This window comes from Rhamphochromis sp. 'chilingali', assembly GCF_963969265.1.
Source record: "Rhamphochromis sp. 'chilingali' genome assembly, chromosome: 16".
Lineage (NCBI taxonomy): Eukaryota > Metazoa > Chordata > Actinopteri > Cichliformes > Cichlidae > Rhamphochromis > Rhamphochromis sp. 'chilingali'.
In genome coordinates, this window is record NC_137943.1 from 4,172,722 (window position 1) to 4,198,052 (window position 25,331).

The 25,331-nt window shown below is 38.6% G+C and overlaps 2 protein-coding genes across 4 annotated transcripts in view; both read left to right on the forward strand.

The window, feature by feature from the left end:
- The window catches only part of LOC308412688 (uncharacterized protein), a 512,620-nt gene that overhangs the window by 135,348 nt on the left and 351,941 nt on the right, over positions 1–25,331 (forward strand). The window lies entirely within an intron of this gene.
- Positions 1–25,331, forward strand: part of brinp2 (bone morphogenetic protein/retinoic acid inducible neural-specific 2) — a 285,511-nt gene that overhangs the window by 98,451 nt on the left and 161,729 nt on the right. For all 3 annotated transcript variants that reach the window (XM_080907211.1, XM_080907210.1, XM_080907212.1), the window contains one exon: positions 4,661–5,113. In XM_080907211.1, coding sequence (XP_080763337.1) covers positions 4,728–5,113 — 386 coding nt within the window. In that variant the 5' untranslated portion in view covers positions 4,661–4,727. The remainder of the gene's footprint in view (positions 1–4,660; positions 5,114–25,331) is intronic.

Below are 25,331 nucleotides of genomic sequence, written 5' to 3' on the forward strand. Positions count from 1 at the left end.
TGAAAGCCACATTAGAAAGAGCTGTTTGGTGTTAGATGCTGGGAAATCACACTTGAACTGCCGTGTGGCCTACACTGCTAATGCCTATGATTCTGTATGGAGGCAGGTGATGACACGCTTGTCCAAACACACAAATCATAAAGAAACTGAAAGCAGTCAGGCATGCCACTGTCGTGGGACTATCTCCATCAGATGCATTACTAGCTTTCAGTCCTTCAAAAAGTTACTATAAAATACGGTCACAGAGTCACAAAGCAGAGATCCATTTCATTTTAGAAGCCCATGTTTCCATTTTCAAGGCTATTTCAAAATAGCTTTTATTTGTACATTAGCTGTGTTATGAAACCAATCTGTGGTTTTAAATTTCAAATATCAAGTGCTTGGATGACAGCAATGATGCTTTTTTCAAAATGTTTCATTCAGAAATTATTCAAAGCTTGTGAGCGGTGTCTTTTGGCTTGTAATAAATACTTCCATTTTACTGAACTGTCTACAGAAAGGAAGATTTCAGCTAAAATCACATTAGCACCATTACAAAAGCTGCTTTTGCAGAGCGCCTAGCTCTCCTGGGTCAGATTCATTGTGTGGCTCTGTATAATTCATAAAGTATATAAATGAATGGCTAAATGCACAGGCAATAGCACACAAGTGAGAGGCTTTATCCTTCACTAGCTTTTAGACCAATGTTCAACAAGTCAAAAGAAAAAAAAATCAATCCCTTGAAGAAACTGTGCAAATACAAAACTGTATTATTTCTTCCTTGCTGCTTACATCTTGTGATCAGTGCAACGGTTTGTTTTACTATGGGATTAAACACATCTTTACCTGATTTCGACTTGTAGCTGATATCATTCACATTTAATATCTTACATACAGCATCCATGATATTGCACTTGTATAATATGCTAAGGACCCTAAATTTCATATCAAGCTCGGGAAACATGTTTTTTCTGCTGAATCCAAATGCACTTAACGACCAGGCTTTCTCCACACCTTTTCTTTCCACCTCACTGCATAAATGTCACACTCCTTTTTGCATTAACACTGAATCATGGCAGTAAATCGAAATAATATGCAGTCCAATAAGGACTTCCTGGGGATAATCCTTATTCCTGTGGATGCAGAGTTTTTGTGCCCTTGGTGTCATACCAGTAATTTAGTTTTGTACCAAAGGCATGCACAACCCTTTCCAGATCAGAAGGTTTTAAAAAGGATTTTAGTGTCAAGATTGTTCTGAGCTCAAAGAAGCTGCTCTTGACAACAATTGTTTTTAAAGTGGTAACATTTCAAATTGTTGATGCGTCTTCTTTTGCTTTTCATAAAAAGAGTTTAAAAGCACAGGGTATTGTTTAATCTCTCAACTAACAGTGGGAGGTCAAAAAAATGAAAATGCACTTATTGACCCTTCATATGGAAAAGTGATTTCCAGGTAAATACAGTTTTAAATCATCTGCATAGAAATGAAAAGATATGGTATAATAATTTGACTTAAACTAAGCATGCACAAAGAAAAAGGCTAATTTCTAATGACACTTGGAACTTTCCTCCAGCTGTGTTCACCTCTCCTCTCTTTCCTGACAACCCTAACAGATTCATTAAGCCAGGGATAAGATTTAAATCTCACTCTGAGTGGTGGAGCCTAATCGAAAGCACAAGTACAGAACGCATGAAAAGAAACACTGAGTTCTTGAACACCCAGATTGTGAGCAGCAGAGGAAAGAGCTGTAGTGTTGTAGTGTATCTGTGGAAGAGCTGAACCTCCTACAGTTGTAGGGACCAAAGGTTGAAAACATACAAGTGAGTTAAAACATTATCCACAATTACAGGATGATCTATGTTATAAAACCACATGACAAAACAAGATCAAGGTTAACAGACTTGAATGAGATTAAAAGATTCCCACAGTTGGTTTAGGTGAGTGTTAGTGCTGCAAACACGTGTCCCCCAAAGTGAATCTGCAGTCATACATTCCCTCATAGCAGACAGGTCTGGGCCGGATCTGGTGTCAACCCGGCACTGCTGGCTGACTTCTGGCATGGTAAGAGGTGTGTCATCCAGATATGGGCCAGGCCTGGCTTAGATGGCACTGTTTATGTGACGGCATGCCATATCTGGCCCGATTGTGGATTGGTTTATGTGGCCTAGGCTCATAGAAAACAGGTCTACCCTGGATCTGGCATCAAGCTGGCACTTCTGACTGACTGGTGTCATGGAAGGGTGTCTGTCAACCAGATGTGGGCCAGGTCTGGCAATGGAGGCACTATTTATGTTCCTATTTTTCTATTTTAGTTAGAAGACCCAAATGCCATGTTGCAATACTATACGGCTGTGGTAGCCAATGTTTCAAATGCAAGTTTGACAGGTTTGTGAGTGTACACTTTATCCAAAACCTAGTGAGGATTTACTCATGTTTTCCACTGGGTGGCTGTAGCTGAGGCGGTAGAGCAGATCACCTACTGATCTGAATAGTAGTAGTTCGATCCCTGGCTTCCCCAGTCTGCATGTCAAGAGTATAAATGTAGTTAGGAAGCACTCAGTTTAGAGAAGGTGTGTGAATGTGGCATGTTGTATAGAGCACTTTGATTAAAATGGGAGAGTAGATAAAGGGGTGTATAAGATTCAGTCCATTCATTGTCTGAACAGAGCTTTGTCTTGTTCCTTATGCGCTATTATGTTCTTGCACATGTTGTTATTACATGGCTTGATTCAGGTACACATTAGGCTGACATCTGAGGCCAGAGCTGAAACTGTTCTGGGCCAGCAGTGTGTCTGCAACTGGCCTTGTGCTGGCAAATGTGTGGGCCACCACTAGGAAACCAGATCTGGTCCACCAAAGGGCCGTTATTGTTTGCGGGTCACGTGTAAGCACATTGCGTGGGCCAGATCCGGGCCGTACCAGTTTTGCTATGTGGGTTACTATTACTGAGGACAGAAGGTCTGAAAATTAATGTCATGAAGTTTGACCATGTGCACTAATGACTGTTAATGAATGTTAATGATGAAAAGTTTAAACATTGATTTCAAGGAGATGAATGGCTGTCCCTCCCTGAGCCCGGTTCTGCTGGAGGTTTCTTCCTGTTATAAGGGAGTTTATCCTTCTCACTGTTGCCAAAGTGCTTCCTAATTGTTGGAGTTTTTTCTTTGTTTTCTCTGTCTTTCTTGTTCTTTAACTTACAATATAAAGCACCTTGAGGCAACTGCTTTGGTGATTTGGTGTTATACAAATAAAATTGAATTGAATTGAAATGAATCCAGTCCTGAAGTTTTATTCTCACACGAAATTCCACATGCCCTTTTCCACATCTATTTACCAGAAAAAGAAACCGTATGTTTCTGTACCTTTAAGAAGTCGCTAGACTGTTCCTGAAGCCCATTATGGTGTCAAACAAAACAGCACTTGTTACTGTGTGCCAATTGTTCCATTAGGCACTTTTTTCAGCACCCACCAAAGATAGTAAAATCCCAAGAAATACCAAGGATTAAACCAAAAACCAAAAACAAACAAATAAAAATGGAAATATTTTGATATGGAAAAAAACAAACAAACTGTGCATGACTGTTAACAACCAAATTCTTACACTATGCAAGTGGTGAAATAGTAAAGCTATTATAAAAATAAGTTGATAATTTCCACACCAAAGCAAATTTGTTTAGGTTTAGTGATGTATATATCAAAACTAATTGTGAGATTAATGTGTAGGCATTTAAGCACACTCAAACACTTGTGCATCTTTTGTGGGTTGGATAGCTCTCATAGCAAAAAAAGCTAATGGTATTGCCGAGGCCTAAAAGAGGGATTGAAATCAGGGATGCATTCTAGCCAGATGTTGAAAAGGTGCAATTTCTCTGTATTAACTCATTTAAACTCAATTGAAGTAGTATGTCAGAAAGTCCTCTGTTGTCTGTGACCTTTGAAAAATTTGCAACAGGAACTTCTCACACCCATAGTAATGGTGGAAGGCATAACATGCACGTGTTTAAGCATGAGCCCTGATCTGTGTGGATGACAGGAAGACAATAAGGCTTTGCAGTTGCTATGGACATTATTAGTCACACATGCTGCTTTTAAAACCGAACTCCAAGAATGAAAGGTTTTTGGCAATTACTCACCAACCTCTGATCTATTATCACCACCATGTGGACTAAAGGAGTGATGCTGATTTGCTCTAAGGCCGTGAAAACAGATGTTATGCCTTTGTGGTCAACGCAGCTATAAGAGACAGATATAAGATATGTTTATGTGGCCAAGTATATACAGAAGCAAAGGAAACACAATCTGGATTTTGTCCACATTTAAGAAGAAGGACAGTTTCAATTAGCACTGCAGTAAATGCAGTTTCATGATAATTGAACTTCCCTGTATGAGCAACAGCAAACCTCCATTTAGTATTTGATCATGGTTATTCATAATAATTATGTGTGTCTTTAGACGTGCACAGAATATCTTTCATGTCAACATTCAAAGTAGACATGAAAACGCTCTCACTGATTTGATTGATATTAACTTTGTAAACACCACTTAGAGGGGCATTATGCTGCCTTCATAATCACAATATATGGACAACAATGTCTGTCAAGGACAACAAGCTATGAATTAACAGAAATTCCTTCCTACTACAAAACATGTTTCAGCATGCTATCATTTCTCCGTTTCATTCAGGCCAGCGGGAGGTGACTGTCAGAAGAAATGCCGGTCCCAGGTGCCCTAGTACATCACCACTGGGACCATGGCGACTCCTTGGCCAATGAGAAGAGAGAGGTGCTCCCATGGCTCCGCCTGCCTTGCTAGATGGTTGGCGTCATCCTTGATGCTCCTATGGTTGCCGTGGATGTTATTATGGCTGCCGTGGCCTACCCAAGCTGAACAGGTGGGCAGCGGGGGACATGGCGGAAAGGTGCCGCATGGATCCCTTTCGTCCCCCTCATCTTCGTCATCTTCCTCCTCCTCCACATCCCCTTCTGGCTCCTCACCATGGGGTTTTAGCACAAGGCAGAGCGGAGGGCAGCTGGACTGGCTGCTGTCAGAGAAGGGCCCTTTCCACAGGTGTCCTGAGTACACCGAGTTCAGAGAGAGGTTCCAGCAGGGATTTTCTACCAGATACAAGATTTACAGGTGAGAGGGATCTGCACTGGCTAGTGCATGGGGTTTTTTAGTGAGACCATTTTTCTCTGTCATATCATATAATATGTACAGACTCTCTTTGTCTTTTGTGCAGACAAATAGGTGTGACTTTGTCTTCTTCCTTCCTGCATCTTCATTTTTTAAAAATAATTCCTTTTTTTTTATCTGCAAAGATTTTTGTATCTACCAGCTGTTCTTCTTTTACAGCTCTGTTAAATTACTTCAGCTTGCTGTTCAAATGTTCAAACTTCTTTAAAATGCTGTTCTAAAATGTTGCAACATCGCATGCTCTTGGCTGATGTACTGTGCAGGCAATCACTAGCTCTGTTTCTTCCTTGAAGTGCTCTTTAAGTGGACTATTTCAAAAGTGGATTTTATGTTTTTGTCATTTTATATTGACACAGAATCTTCTCTGCCCCTTTTTTCTATCCTTAGCACTTATCCATATGGTTAAAAAAGTGTTTCAGGGATGCTAGTGACAGAGGTCACCAGTCCATCACAGGGCTAACACGTTCACATTTTCATTCACATCATTTTGAACCAACAGTTAACCCAACACGCCTGTTTTTGAACTTTGCACATGCTCATATCTCTCTTCCTGTGAAAGAAGTGTAAAGTTATTTCACTTCTGCCAAAATTCTCAAAGAAGAAAGTGAAGAAGAAACGTTTGGTTTTTTTTGGATGTACATTTTTTCTTCAGCTGCCTAAGGGTTAGGTGATTGTGAATTTAAAATCCATTTTACTGTTAGTTAGTGCACATTTATGTGTTCTGATTCTCTTGATATGACCAGTTGACCAGGGTCTTCGAAGGAAAATGTTTCTGGACAATTTTACCCCAGATGATCATGGAGAGATTTTGTTTTTATGTCAACACTCAGCACAAAGTTCATACTAAAAAAAAGATTAAATAGCCAAATGCTGATTGAAAAAATGAAAGGGCATTAACCAATAAAACATATAATCACAATTCATGAACCACTTCAAAATGTCAAGTAAATGGGTGAAAATCAAACTATATTACTAGACTTTCCAGCATCTCTTTATTTTTCATAAAAGAACAGGATTGTGGCCAATAGAAAGTAAACAGAAAGAAAGAAACTTATACTTTTGAACACAGCTAATTATAGCAGATTCGAGTTCTTGCCTCCAGTTTAGACATTTAATTAGCTAATTAATGTCAAGTGAATGGTTTTGACACATTTTATGTCTTTATCTTGAGGGAAAGTTATTTTAAAGTAAGCCTAGAATGTTGCTGTGATATATTCAGTCTTTGCAAATTTATCGAAACAAAACATGCTCTTAGCTGAATCTGTTAAACAGTGACTAAACATGGATCAGAGGGAATGGATAATGCATTTTATCTGCCAGAATAAAGCAAGCGTTTTTTTAAAATACCGTCAATATAATATCTGAAGATATAAACGAGTAACAGTTCATTTTGACAGGTGGACACATTAAATGAAGCTATAAAAAATTCCCCTCTCACCCCTGTGGGCGGTATACCCTTCAAGCTCAGGTCCTCTACCAGAGGCCTGGGAGCTTGAGGGTCCTGTGCACTGCCTTTGCTGTTCCTAGGACTGCTCTCTTCTGCACAGAGATCTCGGATGTTGTTCCTGGGATCTGATAGAGCCACTCACCTAGCTTTGGGACTCTGTCTGTCTCTCTCATCATGGTCACTAAATGCACAGTAATGGCAGGTTTGTAATAAGGCAGATCGCGCTAACATAATATGCACTGTTAGTTGATTATTTACCTGCCGCATTAACGGGAGAGGACGTGCAAACGTTACCGCTGCTGCTGGGTTGAGATTCACGAGTCCGGAGCGGAATTAAAAACACGACATTCATCTAAGGTCATCGTGTGTTTTGTGAGCTTTTGCATATTCGTAGTGTTTCCTCCCTTAAATGAAATATCTACTTTGCAAGTATTGCAAGTTGCCCTGTTGTCGTCCGTTCTCGTAAAGTATAACCAAACTTTTGAGCGTTTGAGCCGCTTAGGCGCCGTGTTTCCTGCCAGGTAAATGACGCTCCGCAATGTGGCAACGTCATTCAGGGCGACTGGAATCGATAAGGGAATCGTTTGCCAAACAATTCCAAGGAATTGAAACAGTGGGAACCGGTTCTCAACAAGAACCGGGTTTCGATATCCATCCCTAATCCTGTCTTTCAGGTTAGCTGCTCTCACACTCAATTTGTGTGTGTATATACTATATTTGGTGAAATAAGTAATTGATCCCTTACAAACCAGTTAGAATTCTGACTGTGTGGTACACAGATTGCAATTAATCAATCAATTACTGTGTGTGTGTGTGTGTGTGTGTGTGTGTGTGTGTGTGTGTGTGTGTGTGTGTGTGTGTGTGTGTTTTAAGGTTTTAAAATACCGTCAATATAATATCTGTTTTAAGGACTCATCGGTTGTATCTGTAGGATTCAGTCCTTACCCTTCTTAGGGTTTATGTGTTTGTATTCAGGGTGGTTGTAGGTCAAAAGATAGAGCAAGTAATCTACTAATAAGAAGGTTTGAGGTTTGTTCCTTGCCTTCTCCAGTCTGCATTTCCAAAGTGTAAATTGACGTGTGAATGTTAGATCCATCCAGTCCATTTACCAGATGTCCCCTGTGTTTTTTTAATCTGAACTATTACATAAGTATGGTACAGTAATTGTATTGCATATATACATTTTTAGCTCTAGCCAAACATTACACTGCTCGGATCTCCTGCCAGCTTATTTGGTAACAATAGTAGTAAAAACAGAAGCTTAGCAACCACATATTTACTAGTCCCTTTTGCATAATTTGGGCTTTAAAATTCAGCCTGGTGGGCCACGTTTTTTTTGTTTGTTTTTTTTAACTCTCATCAGTAACCACTTGGTCTGAAGAGGTGAAGCCTAGAAGCTCTTCTCTGTAACACAAAGTAGCCTCAAAGCCTTTCTCTGGCAGTGTTTCTTTACATCCCTTTATGTTGTGTTCAGTTATGCGTGCAGCTGCATGAAGGTCATAAAGCTGAGCTGCGGGCAAAAGATTACAAAACGACCTTATCAGAATTTAGGGTTTAATATTTGTCTGAAGTATAAAAATGCCCACATTGGACAGACAGCCTCAGAACTGGATTGATATGATTAGGCCCAGAAGCATTTAAACAATTACACAGTTTTTGTAACTTTGCCTCTGTACAACGCCACAGTGAATTTTAAATCAAAGCGTGACTGAAGTGTAGACTTTCAGCTTTAATTCAAGGGTTTAACAAAAGTACTGCATGAACTGTTTACAGCCATTTTTAATTGGACGTTGGGTGACAAGCAGTTTCACGGCTAGGCGAGGCCTGTTTTCTCATTAACCTGTTTCAAATAAAGGAGATAAAAGATCAGTTCCAAACCTTGAACTTGCATTTGTTAGCTGTTTACTGGAGCTCTCAATTTCACTTTTCGTATTCTTCTTCCCCATCTTATTTGTCTCCTTCTTACTGCTCAGGGGTTGCCAAAGTGGATCATCTTTCTCCATGTCTCTCTATACCGAGGATATTCTTCTGTCACACCAGCCCTTTGCGTGTCTTCTTTAGGTTCTTTGTAAACAACTAGCCAAAATGATTCGACATTGTCTACAATGCACATACTTTGTACTGTTAACAGTCATTTCCTTAAAAAAAATAGACTAATGAAAAATTACAAATATAAACCCGAGCAGTAGAGTTAATGCTAAATAACCTAGCAATTACTAACTCAGCTTTTATTAGTCACTTGTTTTGCCACAATAATATGATGAAACACATAGTGGGGCAGCTGAAAGTAACATCCTTGTTACTTGTACCTGCTGTAAAGTGCATGCATGTGTCATTCTGCACAGTGAAGGTGAAACATTAGCAAAAGAAGACTTTCTATCTTATTTGTCAGTGCTTCATTTGACAGCACTTTAGTTAAAAATGGCAGCACGGTGGCACGGTGGTTAGCACTGTTGCCGCACAGCAAGAAGGTCCCGAGTTCAATTCCACCATCAGGCCGGGGTCTTTCTGTGTGGAGTTTGCATGTTCTCCCCGTGTTTGCGTGGGTTCTCTCCGGGTACTCCGGCTTCCTCCCACCGTCCAAAGACATGCAGCTTGTGGGGATAGGTTAATTGGATAATCCAAATTGCCACTAGGTTTGAATGTGCGAGTGAATGTGAGTGTGAATGGTTGTCTGTCCCTATGTGTTAGCCCTGCGACAGACTGGCGACCTGTCCAGGGTGTACCCTGCCTCTCGCCCTATGACAGCTGGGATAGGCTCCAGCGCCCCCCGCGACCCTGAAAAGGATAAGTGGAAGCGAATGGATGGATGGATGGATGGATAGTTAAAAATGTTTTTGATGTTATTGATATCACATAATTGTACAGAAGAGGAAAATTCAGTCTTGTGTATAGGCTTCCTATTAAATTTCCTCTGACAATGAACGCGCATTTTGGGCCTGACAGTTTCCTTGCTGAGAGGAAATTGTATGCTAAGCCAGCAGGTTCTCACTATGTGCTCTATAAATGATGCAGTGCAGTCCTGTGCCAGGTCCAGAGTTCATATTGGCCCCTGTCACCATTATCATTATTCCAAATTTAATACCAAAATTGATAGATGCACACTGTGTCTGCTGAGGCTGCAATTTGAATTTCGATTTCCTCAACTTGGATTACATCTATATTTATATTCCGATTTTTTACTTTGCCTTGTCGTTTCCTTCCCCTCCGTTCCAGCTCTTTAAAAATAGATTCTCCAGCCATGAAAGCTGTCACCACCATTTGTTCTGTCGCTAATGTAGACGTGCCTGAAGATGATCCATTCCAATCACTCGTGGCGTTTTTTTGTTGTTTGTTCTTATGCTGTTATAAGAGTTGATGGTGACTGTGTTATACAGACATGCAACTGCTCTTTTCTGTCTTCTCTCTTTGTGGCAGTGTATGATGATTTGTCACCAGCTGGTCTGCAGTTCTTTACACTCAGCTCGTCTCTTTCCCTCCCTCTCCCCGGGTCACTTGGACAGCGGGAGATTTGAAATGCATTTAAGCAACATTTCTTTTAGTTGACCAGTTCCATTTCTCTTTTTCCTCTCTCTGCTGTCTTTTCCTCCTTTCCATATCCCTCTGCATCAACTTGAATCAAATGGAAATGACAGCATCACTTACAGATGAAGGGGAAGTGTAGTGTGAAATGACAGGTGGAAGTTTTATGACATAAGTGGGACAGGTTGTCATATGATGCCATCTTTGGGAGAATCTGCCCCTTTTTCTGAGTTGCAGAGTTTTTGGCTTGTGCTTCTTTTTTCTTTCTTTTTCTTGGCATAGATGCTATGCAAACAAACTAGCATTAACGTGGACCATTTGCATTTGTCGCACCAAGTTGTTAAGAGTTGTAATGCTTCACTATTCAAAAGACACAATCGAGCCATTCAGTTCAGGAGGTTATGCTGCCTTTGTGGGTCTTTTGTTTGCTGCTTTAGTATTAAATGAGCATAAGAATGAAATCAAACTCACACACAACCAGTGCAATGTATGAACATTAACAGGAGACAGCAGTACAACTAATATTTTGCACATCTTACATTTTTTCTTATGCTTATCTTGTGCTGGTAACTTTTGCGGTTTAACATGTTATGTTACACAGCGGTAGATGAGGATTAGAGATAAGCGCAGTATAAAGTATATAATGAACTTCGACCGTATCCATTATGAAGAAGGTTGTAATTCTGCTCACAGTTTGAGATTGCATGTTGAAGTATGAAGGAAAAAATACAGTATAAGGAGAAAAGAAGATTATTCTGAACTGAATTTAGGTTCTGCAGTTTGGGAAAGTGTGTGAACCTTTACAGAATTGTGCATAAATAAAGAACCCTCTGATTTTCACACACATGGTGAAAAGACTGATATGAGGAAATACAAATAATACACACAAATGGAATGAAACATGGAGGTTAAATTTTGAGTCATGGTTTTTTGACAGTGAGAGGACAACTGGGTATTCTATAGGCATGGTCATCCAACTGGATGACCAACAATGAGTATGTCTTGCAATATTCTAAGGTTCCACAGAAGAACCCGGGGCAACATCTAAGCACCTCAAGGGCTTTTTCTCCCCATGCAGAGACAACTGATCATTTTAGGAACATTTACAGAGTTCATAAGCATTTTTTTTTATGACAAGCACCCTTTTGTTGCCAGAGTAATAGCTGCTTAACTTACTCTTCATGGTTGTGATATTAGTCTCCCAAGCTCTGTAGCCTAATAGGTCAGAATGTTCATTGCAGAGGTGGTGTAATTTGGGTACCGGCCTCCCTCTCAGACATGTGGGACACAGTCAGGGCTGCCACCGGGTATTTTGAAAAGAAAAAATCACCTTGCCCCCCCGCTACCATTGCAAACCATGCCAACCCTAAAAATATAACACTGAACAGACATGGATCACAGTTCTGCTCAGATAAATCGATTTTTTCATTTCATGCAAGAGAGATATGTGCAAGCCATATTTTAGATTTCAATACTTTAAATTATAATGTTATCATTTTTTTTGTTACATTGATTGGCGCTGTACCTTACACCATCATATGTAAATGTGTTCATGGATTTTCTGTGTGTTCTTTTCCTGTGGATGCAGTGTGGTTAGTGAAAGCTAAAAATATTTGAAACGTAAAGATTTGATTAATTAGACTGTATCTTTGAACCTTTGCTAGACACCACCAGCACTGGTTTTCCTCAGCTCTGCTGCTAAATCTACAAACGCAATTTCCTTCCAAACGTGGCACCATTAACTGTAAAAGGGGAAATAAACAGGCTTTCCAATGGCACAACATTTATTAACAAGAAGCACTGTACCAAATAATAACCCACCAAACATGAATTTCCTTACTTTCTGTGCTAAGTTTAGATAAATCATTTACTATTTGTACTATTACAAGTACAAATACAAATAAAATCCATGTTAACTTTTTGGATGGAAGCAAATTTAAATTCTCATCTATCAAGTGGTGTAAAAGTATTTTGTACTGCTTGAACATTTTTATTTGTAATATTAAATATAGACAAATATAACTTAAATAATCTTTGAACAAAGTGTAGCCAACTAAAATAGCTCTGTCTTCAGATCTAGTAGAACTCAAAGGTTTTAATCTTTAACATTACTTTATGATGACAGATTAATAACGTCTTTAAAAGAACCCCAGAAAAGTCTAGCTGACTGTTCTACTGTTCTTTAGGACCCCTTAGAGTCGTCATCACTTTTCTTTCTCTTCCGCTTCCCTGGTATACACTCATAAGTGTCTGACTTTGACCTTCAGAAACACTCTTTCTACTCTATAGTGTTATTAAACAGTTATTAACTGATCAATACAAGAAACAGTTTTTTTGAGCTGTCTTCAAAGTGACTGTTTTGTATAAAAATGATGGTAAAACTCCAATAAGATAGAATCATTGAAGTCATAATGTCAAATACATGCAATCTGTTTGTGATAATGCAGCTATTAACTGTGATTTAAAAAAATCTGCAAATCTGCTGCCATCAGTTACAAACCTGTTGCTATCTGTTGCCTTCTACACACAAAGAAATTCACAATTAAACAAAAACTATCTATAGTCCAGCCAGAAAGCCATACATTTCAAACAGAAATTCAGAAAATGCACAAATGGTGATGTACTGACCGAATTAAAATTAGTTCGAAAATGACGACAATTCACACATGTTGAAATTGCCGTCTTTAAAACTACAAAAACAGTGCACTGGTGTTGTAGGAGCATGCACTTTCTTTATACGTTTATATTTCTAGATACTCATATCATGATTCAATCACAGGACAACAAAGTGCTTGTACATTTCAGCCAACGTATTCTACTCAATATTTGTGCAAAAACAATGAGAGTGGCAGTGAAAAATGCCAGAAGAGGCCTTGCAAAAAGTACTGCTTCAAGAAATCAGACGCAGGCAAGAACAAAAGTCTTCTTTTAGTCTGAATCCATTTTCTTGTAATCAACATTAAGTCCCATTTTTCTTTTGTTTTCTCTTTAATTAAAGCTTCATTGTTGTAACATTTTAAAAAACCAACCTTGCATGTGACTTATGATGTAAAATAAGAAACTTTTGCGGTGCAATAATAGAAATGCTAATCATTGTAATGAGGAACATAATTTCATGAACATTCTCCAGAATCTGATTAGTGATGGTGAAGATAATATGCATATAATAGTACAATGGATAGAGGAATAAAGAGAGTGATGGTCCAGATCAAACACATAATGGTGCAATTAGACTTTAATTATTTCTATATGTCCTGTTAATTTTGTGTGTCATTGAGAAAGGAAGCCTGCGAAAAGTCGCACAGTAAACACAGCAACTCTGCATCATGTAAAAAGCACTTCTGTCTGGCTTCTAATTGTACTCCCGTGACCTTACTAATGCTAATATCTGATTATCACTAAGGAAAATAAGCACTGGCAGGCTTTTCTCTGCATTAACTTTCCACAGAGCAAGAGTAAAATTGGCTGCTCTCATTAGCTTTTAATCAGGGGTAATGGAGATGGGAATACATGTTAGCCACATTTTCCTGGGCTACCCATAATCTGTTAAATCCTTTAATCTCATCATTGCACAAGTTACATCAGCTGCTACGGCCTTAAACAAGCGTGAAAACTATCAGTGGTTGAGGTCATGACATCTGCACTTTCCAGTGTGTTTAATGTTGTTTTGTATCTGATATCATCGTGTTAGTGTGATCCTTATACCATCATATTACTGATGTAATTGGTATCGTTGAGAATAACCAGTAACAAAATTGCAATGTGATAGCTTCACAAACCAGGAAAAATACTAAAATAGTATGCGTCATCCTGTGGTGGAAAAAGTATGGAGTGACAAAGATGAGGTTGGGCTTTCACCTGCACGAGTGGGATTTGTGTAGATATTGTTTTTAGACCTGTTACTTCGTATATTTAAGAAACCTTTTGGAGTTTTGTTGATGATTGGTTAGTTTTTAGGAAGTTGGAACTGACCAGTCACTTAATTATGATCGCCCAATTATTTGCAAATCTGTCATATTTGCATTAATTTTTAATTAATATTAATATATGCATTCATTATAATAATAATAATAATAATTATTATATATTCATTATGTTGCTGCACTGCAGAGCTCCTTCGGTGACAGACTGCTGCATCCTCGATGCATGAAGGAGCGTTTCCGCAGGTCCTTCCTCCCTGCAGCTGTCAGACTGCACAATCAGAACTGCTCCCAACAATCATAGATGTTCACATCTGCGCTGTAACTGCAATAATTTAATCAACCGATTCGCACTACAACCTGGTTTGCCTCTTATCTGTAGTTGTTTATATTTAATTTATTAACTGTACAGTCCTCTGTTTATAGTAGCCATTATCCATATGTAAATATGTAAGAAAAATTGTGTATGTTTCTGTTCTGTGTCCTGTGTACTGTTTGTTTGTAATGTGTCTTTCTGGCTGCTGTTACAACCAAATTTCCCCTTGTGGGACAATTAAAGGACTATTCTATTCTATTCATTATAATTACACATATCTATATATTACAGATATTTTCAATAAATGAATTGGTGGACACAGCCCTATCTGTCCTTGACAACAATAGTACATAGTATTTTTCTAACATATGGCTGTCAATTTGAAAAGTAAAGGGGTTAAATAATACCACACTGAATACATTTCTATTGTGCTGCTTGATGTTTTACGCCAAAATCAATCTAAAGTACAAACTGAGCGAACAAATCACTACAGCATTAACCATGCTTGTTGTTGTTTATTCATTCAAACTTTACATCACCTCAAACTCCAGCAAAGAAAAGTCTCATCTGGCTGAATCAGACTGCAAAGCAACAAAACTGCATGGAATAATCACACTCTTTTCAATTTTCATCTGTCTGAAATGACAAAAGAAGAGCTGTCAAGCAGTTCTTGTAGAGAGACAGACAGCGATTCTGCTTAATTTTCACTTCTACTTGTGTTGGACTTGAGTTAGATTAGCTGCTGATGAGGCGCTGGGTGGGGCTGGAGGGTGTGTGTATGATCGTGTGGAATGTGAGGGGGCTATGGGCTTTTTCTCTATGGTCCACATTATCAGAGAGGCAGACGGCTTAGCATGGACAGAGCAGCAGTGCAGAAACAGGCCTGTGGTTCTGTGATGGAAACAGTCAGGAGGCAACAGCCTGCACAGCAGGGAACACTTTCCTGGTACATGGTGTGTATTCTGAGTTAGTGTGTTCTGTGCTGTCTGACCACCATAACTCCTACAGATCGCCGTCAAACAAATGTGGGTCACACCCTGCCTGACACACATAAAGGCACACAAAGGTTCAGAGGCTTTGCTGGCTGTTTGATATGTTAACCTCTTAGTTTCACAAAGGGATAAAGCAAAAGAAACACCAACTGCTGTGTGCATTATCGCTGGTTTTAAACACCAACTGGGTTCAAATGTACACAGAAGGCAAGAGAAAAACACACAGGACAATACAGAGAGCTAGACTTTAAAAAAAGAAAAAAAGAGGCTGTTTTTATATATGCTGCTGTCAGAGTGACATTGGAGCCTGCAAACAATACCATCATATGTAAATGTATTCATGGGTTTTCTGTGTGTTCTTTTCCTGTGGATGCAGTGTGGTTAGTGAAAGCTAAAAATATTTGAAACGTAAAGATTTGATTTGTGTAATTAGACTGTATCTTTGAACCTTTGCTAAACACCACCAGCACTGGTTTTCCTCAACTCTGCTGCTAAATCTACAAACGCAATTTCCTTCCAAACGTGGCACCATTAACTGTAAAAGGGGAAATAAACAGGCTTTCCAGTGGCATAACATTTATTAACGAGAAGCACTGTACCAAATAATAACCCACCAAACATGAATTTCCTTACTTTCTGTGCTAAGTTTAGATAAATCATTTACTTTGCTTTAGAGAAAATTAACATTTAGATGGCGATGTTTTGTGCATGATAGTACGATATTAACAATGGTTTTTAGAAAATTAGTATTTTGCATTGTTGTTTAAATATCAATCGATATTCTGGGTACATCTCAGGCCCTCTAAAGTACGGAGGCCTATCTCCCCTCACCACACTCCCTGCCGGTGGCTGATGCCCTCAGACGTTGGTGTGTTGGTGGTCCTTGTCGTCTGGGGCTGGGCGCTCATGTATGTACCGGCTCACTCCTGGTGGCCGATTGGCGGGGCCGGGCGCCTGTGGCCCGGCTGGGCTCCTTCCGGGGAGTGGGATGCCCTCAGGCCTCTGGCCTCTGGGTCTGAAGCTCGGTCCTCTCTGGCACAGCTTCCCCCCCTTCTCACCGTCTCTTCTCCCCTTTGGTTTTCTTTCTCTCCCTCTCTTTCTTTCATTCTTTCTCCCTGTCCTATCCCCCAGTCATGTCTGTCCCGTTTGTAGCAACTGAAAATAAAATAAATTCATAATTATAATAAAGGTCAATCAAATGGACCAATATGGCAAGACCATGATGATCCATGTGGTAAAATAAATCCGCTTGGCATCTTTCTTGGCCTTAAGACAACAATTCTGATGGCTAAAGATCCAAACGGGACACAAAAAAAAAAAAAAATGTATATATCAATCGATAGTTCTTCGACATTTATACTCCATTTCACTTCTGCACTACTACATCTTTTACATTTATTTGCTATATTTTATCACTTTGCAGTGCAAGGTTTTACATATCGCTCTATTTTCCTATATGTACAACATAAAAAATGTTAAACCATATCTAAAAGTCAAAATTCATATTTTATACAGTTGATTTTTTATGTTTTTCTAATCTGAGTACATTTGTCTGGTCGCCTTGACAACGTCTGGTATGATCTATGGCTACAAGTCTGGAATTTACCAGCAGATAAATATTGTAATTGTGTGTGAAGGAATGTCTTTTTATTTTTCATGTTAAATATTTACTGTATATTAGACGTTTATGATTTCTGTGCAGGTTTTGGCAGTGAATAAGTCTTTGTGGAAAAGACATATACATGAAAACATTCAAACAAATCATCAAACACTGACTCTTATCAGCAAAAGCAATTTAGTTCCGTTAGCTTTTCAGTGCACTACAGAATTCATCCGCAAATTAGGGCTACACCCGGGACTGGTATAATGAATTAGCCTCTGGTATTCAGGGGAAAAGTCATAATGAGTGATGCATTACCTTTATAAAAAGGAAGTCGGCAGCAATTGCGTGAAATAAAACGTCGGTAAAGTGGCAGGTGAAAAGAAAGAGACCTTGTCCTTAAAAAATTGAATCACTTCAAATGAGATTTCACATTAACCTTCAGTATAAGCTATAGTATTTGGCCTTAAAGTGAAGTTTGACTGCTGAAAATATGAAGCAAACAAAATATTTTTGAAAGACAGACTGAGAAACACAAAAAGAGAGATATATGAATGTGTGGGTGAGAATCAGTGTGCCTTTCCATTTGGCCTCTATCCGGTTTAAAACCGTAAAATAACAAACAACAAGCGAAAAGAAGTCTTTGCCCAAGAAATGCCCAAGTTCTTCAGCTCTAAAAGTTCACATAGAACTGCAAAATTTAAAGAGCTATGACACTTGAGGTCTTCTGAATTTGGAAAAAAAAATCACCACCAGCAAGTTTAAAACGTGGCTCTGAGAAGCTGCAACGTCCGTTTTCTTTTCAGGTGCTGCAATCACAATGGATTCCAGTGGTGACCTATAAGTCACGACTAAAACATGCATCAATACTTTTCAAAAAACTTTGAGAATGTGGATAAATAGAAGAAAAATAACTGTACACTAAAATGTACCTATTACCAAGGACTGCAAGAATCTACAGTATGCTTGTCAAAGCGATTTCCATTATGCTCATCTCTGCATACACACCAAAGGGAAGGACACATAATCAGGCATACAGACTGTACACACCTGCAAACAAAGGCTAATAAGGTACAAGAGAAAACGGACAGACAACAACAAGGAGGCAAACTGTAAAGGAGACATTTATATCTGTACAACATTTGTAAGAGTAGCTATTGCTGAAACCATCTTATTAAAGCACTTGTACTAAAAGAACAAAATGATTACGCTGAAAATAACAAAGTCATTAGTGTGGACATGACCTGAGTCAGGTCAAGAGATGTGGAAACTGTATTTCCTATTTGTATTATATATAGATACAGTTTTCAGTGTGAAAATGAGTTTGCTGAGACTGAGAACAATCACACAGCAGTAGACCTGTGTGTGTGTCACAGTAACGGAGAGAAGTGGAGAGAAAAAGAATTTGGAGCTTCGCAGAGACAATAAAACATAAAAAAGAATCGTTCCATCAAAGAAGATTACTTTAGATACAACACTCATGGAATGGAAATCCGGGCAATATTTTCCTCTTATTTCATCATCAAAAGATTAGGTTTTCTGAATAAAACACTCTCCACCCCCCACTCAGGAAAACGTACTCAGAAAACCACAGCAGCACATGCTACGCTTCTCTCCAAGTGTCACTCCAATAAAGGAGTTTCATGAGCAACTCGCTCACAGCCATGTTGGCTTTCTGTGGTTACGAGCATAATTTAATTTAACCTCTAAACACACGAAAACTTTAAGGATTTTAAATTACAGTGCATGTTTTGTCCCTCGCTCTTTCTTCTTCTTCTTTTTTTTTAACCAATTTTAATGAAAAGTATCCCGATTTTCCATTCTGAACACAGGTTTTCATTTATACCTTCTGTTGGCACAAATTGGATTCCTGCTGCAAGAATACATTTGTTCTCTTAAAGCTCATTTCAAGCTGCTATCTTCTTGTGATATGCACAGCTCAGAGGATGGTTCCAGAATTTTTATATATTTTTCTACTCAAATTAAACACAGCTGTCACTGTGTTTAATTTATTATATCACGATATTATAATCCTTTTTTAAGCTGATGGAAAATAAGCGAATGGCCTACCACTAAGTGACGCTTAGTGGGATATGTCAGAAAAAGAAAACAAGAGGAACGTATTAATGAAAGTAATGTAGAGGGAAGATGTTATTTATTGGCTACACTGGCCATGTTATCACATTGTGTTGCAATAAATGACCTAACCTATTTAGGGTGCCTGTGTGGCTGAGTCGTTTTCACGGTACTAACATAGCATACAGTAACAGTAGCAACAGAAGCTACAAATATTCATCTTTTGCAGATATATATATATATATATATATATATATATATATAACCGGAAGGTCGCCGGTTCGATCCCTGGGCTCTCTGTCCTGGTCATTGTGTCCTTGGGCAAGACACTTTACCCTACTTGCCTACTGGTGTTGGCCAGAGGGGCCGATGGCGCGATATGGCAGCCTCGCTTCTGTCAGTCTGCCCCAGGGCAGCTGTGGCTACAACTGTAGCTGCCTCCACCAGTGTGTGAATGTGAGAGTGAATGAATAGTGGAATTGTAAAGCGCTTTGGGTGCCTTGAAAAGCGCTATATAAATCCAATCCATTATTATTATTAAAAAAATTAACTAATTAATCTCACAATTTTCTGTAATTAATCACGATTAATCACAATTACTTGATCGATAGCCTGGCTGCAATTACACTTTTTCAACTTTATATTTTAGCTTGTAACAGACATTTATGCAATATAATGAAATAAATGGAGAATAAACAAAGAATGTATGCTTAAATTCAAAGAGAATTTGAATAGTTTTCTTCGATCTTTTAGCACAGGTTCTCTCCTGTGAAATGCAACTTTGAAAAAAAACCTATATACTAATAGGTAAGTATGCACTAATATATAATATATATTAGTTCTGTCAAACAATTAAACCATTTAATCAGATTCATCACAGGGTTACTGTGGATAAATTTTGATTAATCACGATTAAATATCATTCATTTTTAATCTATATTAATCGCATTTCATTTTGCAGACCGACAAAAAGCTCTGTAAACATTTATCCACTCTCTCTCTGTCACTCTTGCGGAGGCACTTCAAGTCCTTGAAATGAGGAACCAAAGCTATGTAAAGTGCGTGTTCTCAACAATATTAACAGGTCTGCAGTTTGTTGCAATCCACTTGGCAATTGTGTCTGTCAATATATCCGAGGTAGACTTACTGAGTCCGTGAGTGGTTTGTCACAAGCTGGGTGACGCGTTAGCCAAAGTGCTAGCAGCATCCCTGGCTAACGTATACGTTGCGTCAATGTGATATTTTAAGCTGGAAGTGCTTTGGTGAAAAGAAAATTCCTTCTTGCACAATGTGCATAATAATCTATGTCGGTCGACTGTTCTGTCTTGTTTTTTTTTTTTTTATACTCAAACTTCCCATCGAGAAGGCCCATATGCGTTTATCGTCTTCCAAATTGAGTTGATTGGTTCAGCTGCTCATTTGCGCATGTGCAAAGGTAACTCTACTTGGACAAACAGCCCGAAATGCATTGACAGGAACAGTTCAGGGATTTTGAGTCATTCTGCACTCCAGATGCATTAATAAAATGTTTTGTATCGTGTTGGGTGATGATTAAGCCAACAGTGATGATGGCTTAATCTGCGTTCATTTTGACAGTACTAATGTGTATATATATATATATATACACACACATACATATGGATACATATGGATACATACATATGGATGAATATGTATGTGTATGCATTTTGAATATGCATTTTCTGCCCTTTGCAGAAAATGCATATTCATCCATTTTCCACTTTATAATAATAATAATAATAATGCGTTTTATTTGAGGGCGCCTTTCAGAAACCCAAGGTCACCTTACAAAAAATAAAATTAATAAAAGGAACAGTAGTCATAAAATACATAAAATAAGTTAAAATTACAAAACAGAGCTTGACAACAGATAAAATCAGCATTAAAGCGAATAAGCCAGTTTAAACAGATGTGTTTTGAGCTGTGACTTAAATACCGAGAGGGAGTCAATATTTCTTAGCGCAGGAGGAAGAGAGTTCCAGAGCCGGGGAGCAGAGCGACTGAAGGCTCTGTTCCCCATAGTACTAAGGTGTGAGGACAGAACAGTAAGATGAATGGCAGATGATGATCTGAGAGGGCGGGAAACAGTGGTGATATGGAGCAGGTCACACAAATATGAAGGAGCAGATTTATGGATACACTTGTATATAAGAAGTAAGATTTTAAAATTTATCCTGGCTTCTACGGGCAACCAGTGAAGCTGCTGAAGAACTGAGGTAATATGAGCTCTCGACGGAAGTTATGACCCAAGCTGCAGAATTTTGAAGAAGTTGGAGTTTATGAAGGGACCTTTTAGGGAGACCAAATAGGAGGGAATTACAGTAATCAATACTGTCATTTTTCCCATTTATGAATCGTGCTGGATTTCGAGTGCATTACAGAGTCAGCCCTTACTCTCTGGTCAAACACGTTCAAGAACACTTTGAAAAGCAGGTGGTGGTGGAATGTTGGCAGCGATGAAGCAGCAGGCACCACAGAATAGGTACCACTAACTGGGCCAATAAATACCCTGCTGTTAATGACTGGCACCATGCAATCAGCATAAGGATTTGGGAAGGTAGTGTGAACCTAACGGGAGTTCCCCTGTGGATTTAAACACAGTGAAGTGAAAATATATCCACAGTAGATGGGCTAAAGCTAAGAGGCAGCATGAAGGAGGAGTACTAAGTCTTCTTGCTGCTGTGATTGCTATTATAAATGTCAAACTCTTGCAAGTAGATGGAAAGAATTTTGGAATCTGGCAGAAATGTTTAATTCGCTCCGTAACTTACAGTACACTATTAATATGCTGCCTAGCCATGCAACAACATCACTCACATGCAGTGTGCTATTATAAGTACTACCCTGCGATGCAAATCTTCAGGCTGCGCTTACTCTGTGTGTGAATATATTCCTGAGCTGCTCTGCAGAAATTTTGCTGGAGAGGATGAACGACAACAATACAGCCAGATGAAGACCAAAGGTCACAGAATCCTTCACACAACATGCTTGCTAAATCATCTGAAGTCATCATCTGACAGCTCATTTGAGGAATTTCAGCAAGTTCTGAAAAGAGAAAAAATAATTTATACCCAGTTTACACAAAAATGTGTAGGATGATCCAGAAGTGTTATGCACTTTTCTTTGTGCTGACAAATTGCAGAGACACTGTGATACAACTAGGTGGGAGTTTTTATGGTAAACTTTTTGTGTTATATTTTGCTGACTATTCATAAATCTTTGTCTGTACCCATGACTGGTTGATGTCACATGATAAACCATTGTTGTGGTTTCTGTTGTTTATGTAAAAAAAGAGAGACATGGATTGAATGTTGAAAATGTGACATCATTATCAGCATTCTTGCTGTAAAAACGGTTAACTCTGAATACTAAGAAGGATGAAAAAAACTCTAAGGTTCATATCACTTCCTTTTAGTCCACCAACCACCCCAACCTGTGAAAATTCTCTTGTGATTTCTTATAACATAGCTGCACATGTGGAAAATAAGAAAAATCCCTTCAACAGCAGGGATATGTACATTGCATTACCTATGTACATATCTCATGGTATGATTTACATCTAAATCATGGTGGCACGTTTTCATTTTCCCAATGATGATGTGCACTTTAAGTCTTACATTCCCCTTTGAAAGACATGTGCTTGGTATAATGGCAGTCGGCAAGTACTGCCAATATCTAAAATGACACACAAAGTTATTATAACCAGTGCTTAGCACAAGTTAATGAAAATTCTGATAAAATCCTAGTAATGAGCACCCTGGTCATACAGCCACCCTGGTCATGCAGCCAAATACTATTGAATCCTTAGTCACCTAATCAAGCAGTTAAAAAACAGCTTAACAACTTACGCTAGTGTTTTAAGCACATAAAAAGTGATGATATAGTGATGTCTGACTTTTTAGAGCTGTGAGAAAGTGGTCTGTGATTTGGAATGATTCTGTGTTCTGTGCTGTTTCTTATTTTGAGGTGGAGGATCAGTACATGCAGAGTCTAAAAACATCATTACCAGTGAAGTTATCTTTTTAGATGGCCAGTTGCCAATTTCGATTTGGCTGCCTCTCATCATTTTTCTGACTTTAAGCCAGAAACATTTTTTCATTTTCTTCACTAGCACACATTTGAGGAAATTCACTGTACACGTTTCATTGTAGAGTCCGACATCACCTTAATAATAATTAGTTTAACTGTGCTGTCTTGTTTAGTAATATGGCTTTGTTATCGGTGTAACCATTGGCAACTGACTCCAGACAATCCCCAGTTGTTGTTTTTTTCACATCTATGTTATGTTTGTTCCCATCTGTTGTAATTTAAGCAGAGTTATACAACTGGTTGACAGTGTTTTTCCTCTAAGCTGGACGACTCCTGATTTGGTAAACAGTTAAATATATCAAGACATGATTTTAGTGGCCTCCGTTTTAACTGCCTGTCTTAAATATTTCCAGCTTCGGCAAATTCTCCAGCAAAAACAACCGTTACAAAAACAATTTCATCTCATTTAGTCAGGATCGTCACAACCTTATGTCACAAACTGGTGCAGAAAAATATCATTATCATTTCAACATTTTCTTAAGAATTCCTGACACCAACTACAGGAATTTCATTTCCTCTGCAGAAAGATGAACTTTCCCTCCCATTTCCCTTTCATGTAAGATATTGCTGAAATCATGACTTTGCAGCATTATATTTGCTTTGTTCAGTCTTATGCTCCCCTCCTATGATCCGTGGACAAATCTTTGGGTGGAATAAATTTTCCAGTGGCGATAGCAGAAGCCAAATGGCTTACTTAGCAAAGGATTGTGAAAACATCAGAGGAAAGAATTTCCCTATAGTGAACATTGAGGCATCAGAAGGGCTCAGGGTTTGTAGAAATGTTACCTGGGCAAACCAATGAGAGAGATGGGAGCAAGCGTAAGAAGCAAGATGGAGACGAGGGAGACAATAGAAGGGAATTAAAAGAAAAAGAGACCAGTGAGAACATGAAGAAAGGAAATGAGAAGAGGAGCTGGTATGAGGGCAGTGGTGTTTTGGGAAAGAGACAGAGCGTGTATGATGCGTGTGCTCATTTGTTTTCACTTCACTGTGAGGGCAGAAGACAAATTGCCCATATGGATAAGAGCAGACGGTGGCCAGGTTGCGTTAGGAACCAGTTAGTTCTAGCACATTCTGTTGTTGGGCAGTAAGCCTAATGTTTAGCACACTGGGAACTGGCAAAGTAATGGACACATGCAAACTGCCACAGTGTAGGCTTTTTAAGGATTCCAGGACACTGCAAGGTACATTGTCTAACACAGCAGCTGCTGAAAATATGATCATGTATATTTCCTTGATGCCATAGCAATGCCAAAAGTAGTCCAGTGGAATCAGTAACCCAATATTATATAATATATATATAATATTTTTATTAAGTAGTATGATGAGTATTTCATCTGGACTGTGCTGGCTGCCCAATGAAAGGAAGATTAAAAGTGAAGAGGGTATTGTACTGTAACCATAGAAAGAAATAATAATCAATAATAATGAATCAATACTCTTTATTGGCACCTAATAAAATTATACCATATAAAGTACACCAATTGCATTTTAGCTTACGACCTACAGAGAGTTCATGTAACTCGAGTTCCTCTGAGATTTACTCTGTTTTTGTGATCCATGACTTAATCAGTCGATCCAGTCTCATCAACTTTGTTTTCATCAGTCGTGAGAAAAATGGATTCCAGTGAAAAAGTTGTGTCTCTGTCGTAGTTGGTGGAGACTAAAACAGAACTTAAATAAGAGTGGATCTTACACACAGGCATTAGGCTGTGAGAGAAAATGTCATGTTAGCATATCTTACCCACTTTGTCTGCTAGCAATGCATAGACTACTTCTTTAACAAGATGGCAGATGTCTTTTAGGTCACCTGATGAATGTAATTTTCAAATACCGTCTATACAAGATGTATGTACTGTGGTGTCCTGTTAACAGGATGTTGGTTAGTAAGATCCCATTGTGAAGCTTTGAGCTGAGGGTGTTCTTGTCATCACCATCATGGCGTTTTCAAACCAGATGTGACCAGGGACTGACTAGGAAACTTTTGCTGACTGTTTGCTCACAGGGTAGCGACTTACTTTGTCATTTGTGTTAATAATGACTAGAATTTACAAAATGAAAATAAAACTGTATTTAGAATGACATCAATTTATCAATTATTAATTATCAATGAATTTTGGCAGCAAATTTTGATGGTTTTAGTCAATGTGACTATGAACTATGTGTTCCTAGTCACAT